Genomic DNA, 12,500 nt, shown 5'->3' on the forward strand with positions numbered 1-12,500 from the left:
AGTACTCCGGTCTCCCGGAACTTGGACTCCTGAAACGGGAAGAAATCCCCCAATCAGCACCGCACCAACACCCACCTCGCCGGCAAAGGCAAAGCTCCCCCGTGTAGCCTCGACAGACTGTCGGGCAAGTGCAGCACGAGGGGGGGGGGGGGTGGCCAGCCCCACGCCCGGCCGCCTTTGTCTCCCCAACCAAAGCTCCCCCGTGTAGCCTCGACGGACTGTCGGGGCAAGTGCCGTGAGCATGGAGCAGCAGAGAATATCCCGGCGAGTACCTCACGGTGAGTACCTCACGGTGAGTACCTCACGGTGAGTACCTCACGGTGAGTTCCTCACGGCGAGTACCTCACTCTCACGGTGAGTACCTCACGGTGAGTACCTCACGGTGAGTACCTCACGGCGAGTACCTCACTCTCACGGTGAGTACCTCACGGTGAGTACCTCACGGCGAGTACCTCACTCTCACGGTGAGTACCTCACGGTGAGTACCTCACGGTGAGTTCCTCACTCTCACGGTGAGTACCTCACTCTCACGGTGAGTACCTCACGGTGAGTACCTCACGGTGAGTACCTCACTCTCACGGTGAGTACCTCACGGCGAGTACCTCACGGCGAGTACCTCACTCTCACGGTGAGTACCTCACGGTGAGTACCTCACTCTCACGGTGAGTACCTCACGGTGAGTACCTCACGGTGAGTACCTCACTCTCACGGTGAGTACCTCACTCTCACGGTGAGTACCTCACTCTCACGGTGAGTACCTCACGGCGAGTACCTCACGGTGAGTACCTCACTCTCACGGTGAGTACCTCACGGTGAGTACCTCACTCTCACGGTGAGTACCTCACTCTCACGGTGAGTACCTCACGGCGAGTACCTCACGGTGAGTACCTCACGGTGAGTACCTCACACTCTCACGGTGAGTACCTCACTCTCACGGCGAGTACCTCACGGCGAGTACCTCACACACTCACGGCGAGTACCTCACGGCGAGTACCTCACGGTGAGTACCTCACGCACTCACGGCGAGTACCTCACGGCGAGTACCTCACGGTGAGTACCTCACGCACTCACGGTGAGTACCTCGCGGCGAGTACCTCACGGTGAGTACCTCACACACTCACGGCGAGTACCTCACGGTGAGTACCTCACGGCGAGTACCTCACACACTCACGGCGAGTACCTCACTCTCACGGTGAGTACCTCACACACTCACGGTGAGTACCTCACTCTCACGGCGAGTACCTCACGGTGAGTACCTCACGGTGAGTACCTCACTCTCACGGCGAGTACCTCACACACTCACGGTGAGTACCTCACTCTCACGGCGAGTACCTCACGGTGAGTACCTCACGGTGAGTACCTCACTCTCATGGCGAGTACCTCACGGTGAGTACCTCACGGTGAGTACCTCACTCTCACGGTGAGTACCTCACTCTCACGGTGAGTACCTCACACACTCACGGCGAGTACCTCACTCTCACGGCGAGTACCTCACTCACACGGTGAGTACCTCACGGTGAGTACCTCACACACTCACGGTGAGTACCTCACACACTCACGGTGAGTACCTCACTCACACGGTGAGTACCTCACGGTGAGTACCTCACACACTCACGGTGAGTACCTCACTCACACGGTGAGTACCTCACGGTGAGTACCTCACGGTGAGTACCTCACGCTCACGGCGAGTACCTCACGGTGAGTACCTCACGCTCACGGCGAGTACCTCACGGTGAGTACCTCACGCTCACGGCGAGTACCTCACGGTGAGTACCTCACGCTCACGGCGAGTACCTCACGGTGAGTACCTCACGCTCACGGCGAGTACCTTCAGCACCGGGGTGAGATATTCAGCAACTCCGAGCGCCGTCCCGCGGACCGAGTTGATGACGCTCTGCATGGCTGGGCTCCTTGCAAATCAATAAAGCGATGACAAAAAACAATCAATTCATAAACCAATCAATAAACCAATCAATAAAATAATAAATAATCCAATCAATAAATAAACGAATCAATAAACCGATCAATAAACCAATCAATAAATAAACCAATAAATAAACCAATCAATCAATAAACCAATCAATAAACCAATCAATAAACCAATAAATAAAAGAATAAAAAATCCAATCAATCAATAAACCAATCAATAAACCAATCAATAAACCAATCAATAAAAGAATAAATAATCCAATCAATAAATAAACCAATCAATACAATCAACGGCGGCCAGGGAGTAACTAATACGACTCAAAGTCGAGTGGAGGCGACGTAAACCGAGACGCAGAGTGGAGTGGACGCGACGTGAATCGAGACTCAATGTCACGTGGACGCGACGTGAATCGAGACTCAAAGTCGAGTGGAGGCGACGTAAACCGAGACGCAGAGTGGAGTGGACGCGACGTGAATCGAGACTCAATGTCACGTGGACGCGACGTGAATCGAGACTCAAAGTGGAGTGGAGGCGACGTGAACCGAGACGCGTAGTCGAGTGGAGGCGACGTAAACCGAGACTCAAAGTCGAGTGGACGCGGCGTGAATCGAGACTCAAAGTCACGTGGACGCGGCGTGAATCGAAACGCAAATTGGAGTAACCGCGACGTGAATCGAGACTCAAAGTGGAGTGTACGCGTCGTAAACCGAGGCGCGGAGTGGAGTGTACGCGGCGTAAACCGAGAGTCAAAGTGGAGTAGCCGCGACGTAAACCGAGGCGCAGAGTGGAGTGGACGCGGCGTGAACCGAGACTCAAAGTGGAGTAGCCGCGACGTAAACCGAGACGCGGAGTGAAGTGGACGCGGCGTGAACCGAGACTCAAAGTGGAGTAGCCGCGACGTAAACCGAGGCGCAGAGTGGAGTAGCCGCGACGTAAACCGAGACGCGGAGTGAAGTGGACGCGGCGTGAACCGAGACTCAAAGTGGAGTAGCCGCGACGTAAACCGAGGCGCAGAGTGGAGTGGACGCGACGTAAACCGAGACGCGGAGTGAAGTGGACACGGCGTGAACCGAGACTCAAAGTGGAGTAGCCGCGACGTAAACCGAGGCGCAGAGTGGAGTGCACGCGACGTAAACCGAGACGCGGAGTGGAGGTGGTGGAGGTGAGTTGCGGCACGCACCACTCTGCCTCGCTCGCTCTGCTACAAAACACCGCCACCCCCACCCAACATGGCCGACAGGAAGCCACAACGCACCCCCCCCCTCCCCCGCTTCACACACTGCGCATGCGCGGAAGGACGTCGTAGTGTGGGCGAGAGGGGGAGACGCGCGCTTATCCGCGTTGGGAATTATAAATTCGTGCCTCCACGCCCCACCCCCTGTTATACCGGCCAATCAGCGCGAGGCAAGTGATGTTTATGCGCTCTACGGTTTTAAAGACACTCCCCCTTATTACCCCTCCCCTATCTTTCCCACCAACCAATCAACTCCCTCCTCCACACCCCACCGCCCCCGCATCGTCCCCACTAACCAATCAGCTCTAATCCCCCCAACTACCCCCACCCACCTTCCTCGCCGACCAATCAGCTCCCTCCTCTACCCCCCCCCACTTTCCCCGCCGACCAATCAGCTCCCTCCTCTACCCCCCCCCCTTCCTCACCAACCAATCAGCTTCCTTGTCCCCCCCCCCAACCGGGCCGCTTGGTGGGAGGAGGGGGGGGTCACGTGGAAGTGGATTTGAGAAAGTCACGTGCCTCAGCGATGACGTCACGCAAAGAGGAAGCAGCGGAGAGGGGAAGAGAGAGATGTTTGGGGATGACGTCACGGATCACCGGCATCACGTGACGTCATATTTACGTTCTACAGATGTAGATGCCACTGGTTCTTCGCGTTGTGTGGGTGGTCGTGGTGGCGGTGGTGGTGGTGTGGGTGGTGGTGGCGGTGGTGGCGGTGGTAGCGGTGGCAAGGGTGGTGGTTGTGGTGACAGTGGTGGTGGTGGCGCTGGTGGTGGTGTGGGTGGTGGAGGTGGTGGAGGTGGTGGTGGTGGCGCTGGTGGTGGTGAAGATGGTGGTGGCGGTGGTGTGGGTGGTGGTGGTGGCGGTGGTAGTGGTTGGCTTTCAGACTCACCACACAGAGACCCACAGACTCATCACACAGAGACCCACAGACTCACCACACAGAGACCCACAGACTCATTACACAGAGACCCACAGACTCACCACACAGAGACCCTCAGACTCACCACACAGAGACCCACAGACTCACCACACAGAGACCCTCAGACTCACCACACAGAGACCCACAGACTCATCACACAGAGACCCACAGACTCATCACACAGAGACCCACAGACTCACCACAGAGACCCACAGACTCATCACACAGAGACCCACAGACTCACCACAGAGACCCACAGACTCATCACACAGAGACCCACAGACTCACCACAGAGACCCACAGACTCACCACACAGAGACCCACAGACTCATCACACAGAGACCCTCAGACTCACCACACAGAGACCCATAGACTCACCACACAGAGACCCACAGACTCACCATACAGAGACCCTCAGACTCACCACACAGAGACCCATAGACTCATCACACAGAGACCCACAGACTCACCACACAGAGACCCATAGACTCATCACACAGAGACCCACAGACTCACCACACAGAGACCCATAGACTCATCACACAGAGACCCACATATTCACCACACAGAGACCCACAGACTCACCACACAGAGACCCACAGACTCACCACACAGAGACCCACACAGACTCACCACACAGAGACCCACAGACTCACCACACAGAGACCCACATACTCATCACATAGAGACCCAGAGACTCATCACACGGAGACCCACAGACTCACCACACAGAGACCCACAGACTCACCACACAGAGACCCACAGACGCATCACACAGAGACCCACAGACTCATCACACAGAGACTCAGACTCACCACACAGAGACCCACAGACTCACCACACAGAGACCCTCAGACTCACCACACAGAGACCCATAGACTCACCACACAGAGACCCATATACTCATCACACAGAGACCCACAGACTCGCCACACAGAGACCCATAGACTCACAACACAGAGACCCACAGACTCACCACACAGAGACCCACAGACTCATCACACAGAGACCCACAGACTCATCACACAGAGACCCACAGACTCACCACACAGAGACCCACAGACTCACCACACAGAGACCTACAGACTCACCACACAGAGACCCACAGACTCACTCAACTAGACACCCATAGACTCATCACACAGACCCACACAGACTCATCATCATGTAGATTGACAAGCTAACTTCTTTAGAACCGCTTGTTGTTGTTGTGTTTAGTTTATTATCCCCCCCCCTCCGATTCGCGCGCGGTTGGCTACGTATGGCGTGAAAGAAGTTCGACACACAGCACGGTTGGCTACGTACGGCGCGAAAGAAGTTCAACACACACGCGCACGCGTGTACACGTTTTACGTTTTTGCACATCGTGATTTTTTTTTGCGTTGGTAAAAAAAGATGAAGGGTCAAAGGTCACTCCGGTTGAAATGTGATACACAGTTCATTGTGGCCGACGATCACAGATAACAATATAACAGGGAGGTTAAAAAAATATATGTAATAAATGTTACTTTACGTGAAGAAATAGACTCCCTGTCAGCTCATTACACATTCAAACCCAACTTCCTGTCAGCTCATTACACATTCAAACCCAACTTCCTGTCAGCTCATTACATTCAAACCCAACTTCCTGTCAGCTCATTACACATTCAAACCCGACTTCCTGTCAGCTCATTACACATTCAAACCCAACTCCCTGTCAGCTCATTACACATTCAAACCCGACTTCCTGTCAGCTCATTACACATTCAAACCCAACTTCCTGTCAGCTCATTACACATTCAAACCCAACTCCCTGTCAGCTCATTACACATTCAAACCCAACTTCCTGTCAGCTCATTACACATTCAAACCCGACTTCCTGTCAGCTCATTACACATTCAAACCCGACTTCCTGTCAGCTCATTACACATTCAAACCCAACTTCCTGTCAGCTCATTACACATTCAAACCCAACTCCCTGTCAGCTCATTACACATTCAAACCCGACTTCCTGTCAGCTCATTACACATTCAAACCCAACTTCCTGTCAGCTCATTACATTCAAACCCAACTTCCTGTCAGCTCATTACATTCAAACCCAACTTCCTGTCAGCTCATTACACATTCAAACCCAACTCCCTGTCAGCTCATTACACATTCAAACCCAACTCCCTGTCAGCTCATTACACATTCAAACCCGACTTCCTGTCAGCTCATTACACATTCAAACCCAACTTCCTGTCAGCTCATTACACATTCAAACCCAACTTCCTGTCAGCTCATTACACATTCAAACCCGACTTCCTGTCAGCTCATTACACATTCAAACCCAACTTCCTGTCAGCTCATTACATTCAAACCCGACTTCCTGTCAGCTCATTACACATTCAAACCCGACTTCCTGTCAGCTCATTACACATTCAAACCCAACTCCCTGTCAGCTCATTACACATTCAAACCCAACTTCCTGTCAGCTCATTACACATTCAAACCCGACTTCCTGTCAGCTCATTACACATTCAAACCCGACTCCCTGTCAGCTCATTACACATTCAAACCCAACTTCCTGTCAGCTCATTACACATTCAAACCCAACTTCCTGTCAGCTCATTACACATTCAAACCCAACTCCCTGTCAGCTCATTACACATTCAAACCCAACTTCCTGTCAGCTCATTACACATTCAAACCCGACTTCCTGTCAGCTCATTACACATTCAAACCCGACTTCCTGTCAGCTCATTACACATTCAAACCCAACTTCCTGTCAGCTCATTACACATTCAAACCCAACTCCCTGTCAGCTCATTACACATTCAAACCCGACTTCCTGTCAGCTCATTACACATTCAAACCCGACTTCCTGTCAGCTCATTACACATTCAAACCCAACTCCCTGTCAGCTCATTACACATTCAAACCCGACTTCCTGTCAGCTCATTACACATTCAAACCCGACTTCCTGTCAGCTCATTACACATTCAAACCCAACTTCCTGTCAGCTCATTACACATTCAAACCCAACTCCCTGTCAGCTCATTACACATTCAAACCCAACTCCCTGTCAACTCATTACACATTCAAACCCAACTTCCTGTCAGCTCATTACACATTCAAACCCAACTCCCTGTCAGCTCATTACACATTCAAACCCAACTCCCTGTCAGCTCATTACACATTCAAACCCAACTTCCTGTCAACTCATTACACATTTAAACCCAACTCCCTGTCAGCTCATTACACATTCAAACCCGACTTCCTGTCAACTCATTACACATTCAAACCCAACTTCCTGTCAGCTCATTACACATTCAAACCCGACTTCCTGTCAACTCATTACACATTCAAACCCAACTCCCTGTCAGCTCATTACACATTCAAACTCGACTTCCTGTCAACTCATTACACATTCAAACCCAACTTCCTGTCAGCTCATTACACATTCAAACCCGACTTCCTGTCAGCTCATTACACATTCAAACCCAACTCCCTGTCAGCTCATTACACATTCAAACCCAACTTCCTGTCAGCTCATTACACATTCAAACCCAACTTCCTGTCAGCTCATTACACATTCAAACCCAACTTCCTGTCAGCTCATTACACATTCAAACCCAACTTCCTGTCAGCTCATTACACATTCAAACCCAACTCCCTGTCAGCTCATTACACATTCAAACCCAACTTCCTGTCAGCTCATTACACATTCAAACCCAACTTCCTGTCAGCTCATTACACATTCAAACCCAACTCCCTGTCAGCTCATTACACATTCAAACCCAACTTCCTGTCAGCTCATTACACATTCAAACCCAACTCCCTGTCAGCTCATTACACATTCAAACCCAACTCCCTGTCAGCTCATTACACATTCAAACCCAACTCCCTGTCAGCTCATTACACATTCAAACCCAACTCCCTGTCAACTCATTACACATTCAAACCCGACTCCCTGTCAACTCATTACACATTCACAATGGATATCCTAATGGCTCATTATTGGCTGCCGAAAGTCTGTCCCCTCTCTCCCGTAAGTCTGTCCTTCTCTATCTAGCAAGTCTGCCCCTTCTCTGTCTAGCAAGTCTGTCGCTCTCTCCCGTAAGTCTGCCCCTTCTCTGTCTAGCAAGTCTGCCCCTCTCTACGGGAAGCTCCACAAAACCGAGGCAGCACCTCCCGACAGCCGCCCCCCCCCCCCTCCGCTACTCCCCACCCTCCCTCACCCACCCCCCCAACAAACGCCCCCCCAACCCGACCCGTCGACCCGGCCTCATCGGCATGGCTCGCAGGCGCAGGCGAGGATGTAGTGGAAGGTGGCGGTGACGCGCACGCCGCGCTCACACCGCAGCCGCACGGCCTTCAGCTGCGAGTGACGGGCGCGGCAGCTGCGGCCCGACAGCACAAAGTTGGGTCTCCCGGACGAGCCCCCGCTGCTTCCGCCGCTACCGCTGCCGCCGGAGCCCCCGGAGGGCGACGCCGCCTCGAAGGAGACCCGCGGCTCGGCTCCGGACGCCGACTCGCAGTGGCCTTGGCAACGCGCGAGAAGAGCCGTCTGTGGGGGGGTGGTGGGGGGGGGTGGTGGTGGGGGGGGTGGTGGTGGGGGGTGGTGGGGGGGGGGGAGATGCAGCGGAGGGATACGTGGGGTAGAGATGGAGCCATCCGTGCTGTGTGTGTGTGTGTTGGACTTCTTTTGTACCGTACGTAGCCACCCGTGTTGAGTGTGTGTGTTGAACTTATTTTGCACCATACCTAGCCAACCGTGCTGTGTGTGTGTGTTTGACTTCTTTTGCACCGTACGTTGTCATCCGTGCTGTGTGTGTGTGATGGATTTCTTTTGTACCGTACGTTGTCATCCGTGCTGTGTGTGTGTGTGTGATGGATTTCTTTTGCACCGTACGTTGTCATCCGTGCTGTGTGTGTGTGTGTGATGGATTTCTTTTGTACCGTACGTTGCCAACCGTGCTGTGTGTGTGTTGAACTTCTTTTGTACCGTGCTAATTGTAAGCGACTCACTCAGAACCAGAATCTATGTTCAGACTGGAGAAACCCGACACGCTATGAAGTTCTTTTTCCACAGGCTGCCCCAACACCCTCGCCGGGGAGACAAAGACGGCCGGGCGGGCGTGATGCTGGCCACCCACAACCCCCTCTGTGTGTGCCACAGTGCCGGTAGCCTTCACAGGTGCTGCTGCTACTTGCTTCTCACAGCACTTGGCCCTGCAGCCTGCTAGAGGCTACACGGGGGATCTTTGTCTGTGTGTCTATAGCTGCTACTAACAGCACTTGCCCCCACAGTCTGTTAGAAGCTACACGGGGAACCTTTGTCTGTGTGTCTATAGGTGCTGCTCGCTACTCACAGCACTTGCCCCCACAGCCTGATAGAGGCTACACGGGGGGCCTTTGTCTGTGTGTCTATAGGTGCTGCTCGCTACCTACAGCACTTGCCCCCACAGCCTGTTAGAGGCTACACGGGGGACCTTTGTCTTTGCCAGTTCTTTAGGACTGCTGATTGTTGTTGTTGTGTTGTTGTTGTGTGTAGTGTTGTTGTTGTGTGTGTAGTGTTGTTGTTGTGTGTGTAGTGATGTTGTGTAGTGTTGTTGTTGTGTGTGTAGTGTTGTTGTGTGTAGTGTTGTTGTGTAGTGTTGTTGTGTGTAGTGTTGTTGTGTGTAGTGTTGTTGTTGTGTGTGTAGTGTTGTTGTGTAGTGTTGTTGTTGTGTGTAGTGTTGTTGTTGTGTGTGTAGTGTTGTTGTTGTGTGTGTAGTGTTGTTGTGTAGTGTTGTTGTGTGTGTAGTGTTGTTGTGTGTAGTGTTGTTGTGTAGTGTTGTTGTTGTGTGTGTAGTGTTGTTGTGTGTAGTGTTGTTGTGTGTAGTGTTGTTGTGTAGTGTTGTTGTGTGTAGTGTTGTTGTGTGTAGTGTTGTTGTTGTGTGTGTAGTGTTGTTGTGTAGTGTTGTTGTTGTGTGTAGTGTTGTTGTGTAGTGTTGTTGTGTGTAGTGTTGTTGTGTAGTGTTGTTGTTGTGTGTGTAGTGTTGTTGTGTGTAGTGTTGTTGTGTAGTGTTGTTGTGTGTAGTGTTGTTGTTGCGTGTAGTGTTGTTGTGTAGTGTTGTTGTTGTGTGCAGTGTTGTTGTGTAGTGTTGTTGTGTGTAGTGTTGTTGTGTAGTGTTGTTGTTGTGTGCAGTGTTGTTGTGTAGTGTTGTTGTTGTGTGTAGTGTTGTTGTGTAGTGTTGTTGTTGTGTGTAGTGTTGTTGTTGTGTAGTGTTGTTGTTGTTGTGTGTAGTGTTGTTGTGTAGTGTTGTTGTTGTTGTGTGTAGTGTTGTTGTTGTGTAGTGTTGTTGTTGCGTGTAGTGTTGTTGTGTAGTGTTGTTGTGTGTAGTGTTGTTGTTGTGTAGTGTTGTTGTGTGTAGTGTTGTTGTGTTGTTGTTGTGTGTAGTGTTGTTGTGTAGTGTTGTTGTTGTGTGTAGTGTTGTTGTGTTGTGTTGTTGTTGCGTGCAGTGTTGTTGCTGTTGTGTCTAGTGTTGTTGTGTGTATTGTTGTTGTTGTGTAGTGTTGTTGTGTGTGTGGTGTTGTGTGTTGTTGTGTGTAGTGTTGTTGTTGTGCGTAGTTTGTTGAGTTGATGTTGTGTGTAGTGTTGTCCCCACAGACAGACAGACACAAACACAGACACACAAACACAGAAACACACACAGACACACACAGACACAGACAGACAGACATACACACAGACACACAGAGACACACACATACACACAGAGACACAGACACAGACAGACACACAGATACACAGACACACACAGACACACACACACACAGACAGACAGACAGACACACACAGAGACACACACAGACACACACAGACACACACACACAGACACACACACTGACACACACAGACACACACACACAGACACACACAGACAAACACACACAGACACATAGACACAGAGACACACACAGACACACACACACAGACAGACACACACAGACAAACACACAGACACACACACAGATACACACACAGAGACACACACAGATACACAGACACACACAGACACACACAGATACACACACAGGCATAGAGAGACAGACAGACACACACAGACACACACACACACTGACAGACACACACAGACACACACACTCAGACACACACATACTACACACAGACACACACATACTACACACAGACACACACATACACAGACACACACAGAAACACAGACACATACACGAAGACACACACACAGACACACAGAGACACAGACAGACACACACACAGACACACACAGACACGCACGCACACAGAAACAAGCACACACAGACACACGCGCACACACACAGACAAACAGACAGACACACACAGACACACGCACACACACACACGCAGACACACAGACACATACAGAAACATGCACACAGAGACAAACAGACACACACAGACACAACAACAACCGCCATTCGCCACTAAGTGGCGGTGACGTCACCACGACGCTTGTGCCAGGCCATGTGCACCCTGAGGCCACGTGAAGTGTCGAACGCCCGCTGGCAGGAGGTCACGGGGCAGACCCAGGTGCCACGGGTCGACTGACCGAGATGACCGAGATGACTGGCTGATGCACCACCTGTGCCCCCTACTGTGCCAACTTGCTGCGCTTTAGCCACCCGGCGCTCCGCTCGTTGTTGTGAGCGTCGCTCCTCCGCCCTCCGTTGTTGTTGGAGGGTGACTGCCTCCAACTGCCCAGTAGCGTCCTTCACGAGCCTCCTCCACAGAGGCCGATCTTGACACCGCTGGTACCAGTCATCGGCAAGTCCACTCAGCTCCACGTCCTCCCGTACCACATCACTCCATCTCTTCTCTAGCCCGTGCCGCGCCCGTTTAGCCCCCTCGATCCGAACGAACAAACGCTGTTTAGGCATGCGGTGGCTGGGCATGTGGGCTACATGACCCAGCCAACGCAGCCTTGCCTGCCGGAGGAGCTCACCGATGGGACTTTGCCCAGATCTTTCAAGGATTTGTGAGCTCCTCACACAATCCAGCCTGGTTAAACCCAGGATGGATCATAGGCAGGCCAGCCTAAATGTTTCCAACCGGCGAAGATGCTCCACTAGGGGGGTCCACGTTTCGCAAGCGTAGAGAAGGGAGGGAATGACCGTGGCCGAGAAGACCTGAAGCTTCGTGCGGAGCGACAGACCAGGTAGCTTCCACACAGCGTTACGCAACCGATGAAAAGATATTGCCGCTCGACTGATTCGGAGTGAGACCTCTGCTGTCAAACCGGAGCCGGTCATAAGCACACTGCCCAGGTATGAGAAACTCTCCACTCTCTCCACAACTGCCCCATCACCGATTGGGAGTTGTGTGGGTGGAGTGTCCGATGGTACAAAATACCCAGGCAGGTGCTTAGTTTTGGTGGGGCTGATGGTAAGGCCCCACCTCTTAGTGG

General features: G+C 52.0%; 1 protein-coding gene and 1 long non-coding RNA gene across 2 annotated transcripts in view; both read right to left on the reverse strand.

Moving 5' to 3' along the window:
- LOC144740661 (uncharacterized) overlaps window positions 1-3,181 on the reverse strand; it is a 7,174-nt gene extending 3,993 nt beyond the window's left edge. The window contains exons 1-3 of the long non-coding RNA XR_013589709.1: window positions 3,111-3,181; window positions 1,829-1,910; window positions 1-29 (exon numbers count right to left, since the gene is read on the reverse strand). The exon at window positions 1-29 is cut by the window's left edge and continues 13 nt beyond it. This is a non-coding gene — a long non-coding RNA (uncharacterized LOC144740661). The remainder of the gene's footprint in view (window positions 30-1,828; window positions 1,911-3,110) is intronic.
- A 5,151-nt stretch (window positions 3,182-8,332) lies between these two features.
- NDP (norrin cystine knot growth factor NDP) overlaps window positions 8,333-12,500 on the reverse strand; it is an 11,057-nt gene continuing 6,889 nt past the window's right edge. Inside the window, exon 2 of the mRNA XM_078623460.1 lies at window positions 8,333-8,614. Within this exon, the coding sequence (XP_078479586.1) occupies window positions 8,333-8,614 (282 nt within the window). The remainder of the gene's footprint in view (window positions 8,615-12,500) is intronic.

The sequence above is a fragment of the Lampetra planeri genome, unplaced genomic scaffold, assembly GCF_965212315.1.
Source record: "Lampetra planeri unplaced genomic scaffold, kcLamPlan1.2.h2 scaffold_261, whole genome shotgun sequence".
NCBI classification, from domain to species: Eukaryota; Metazoa; Chordata; class Hyperoartia; order Petromyzontiformes; family Petromyzontidae; genus Lampetra; species Lampetra planeri.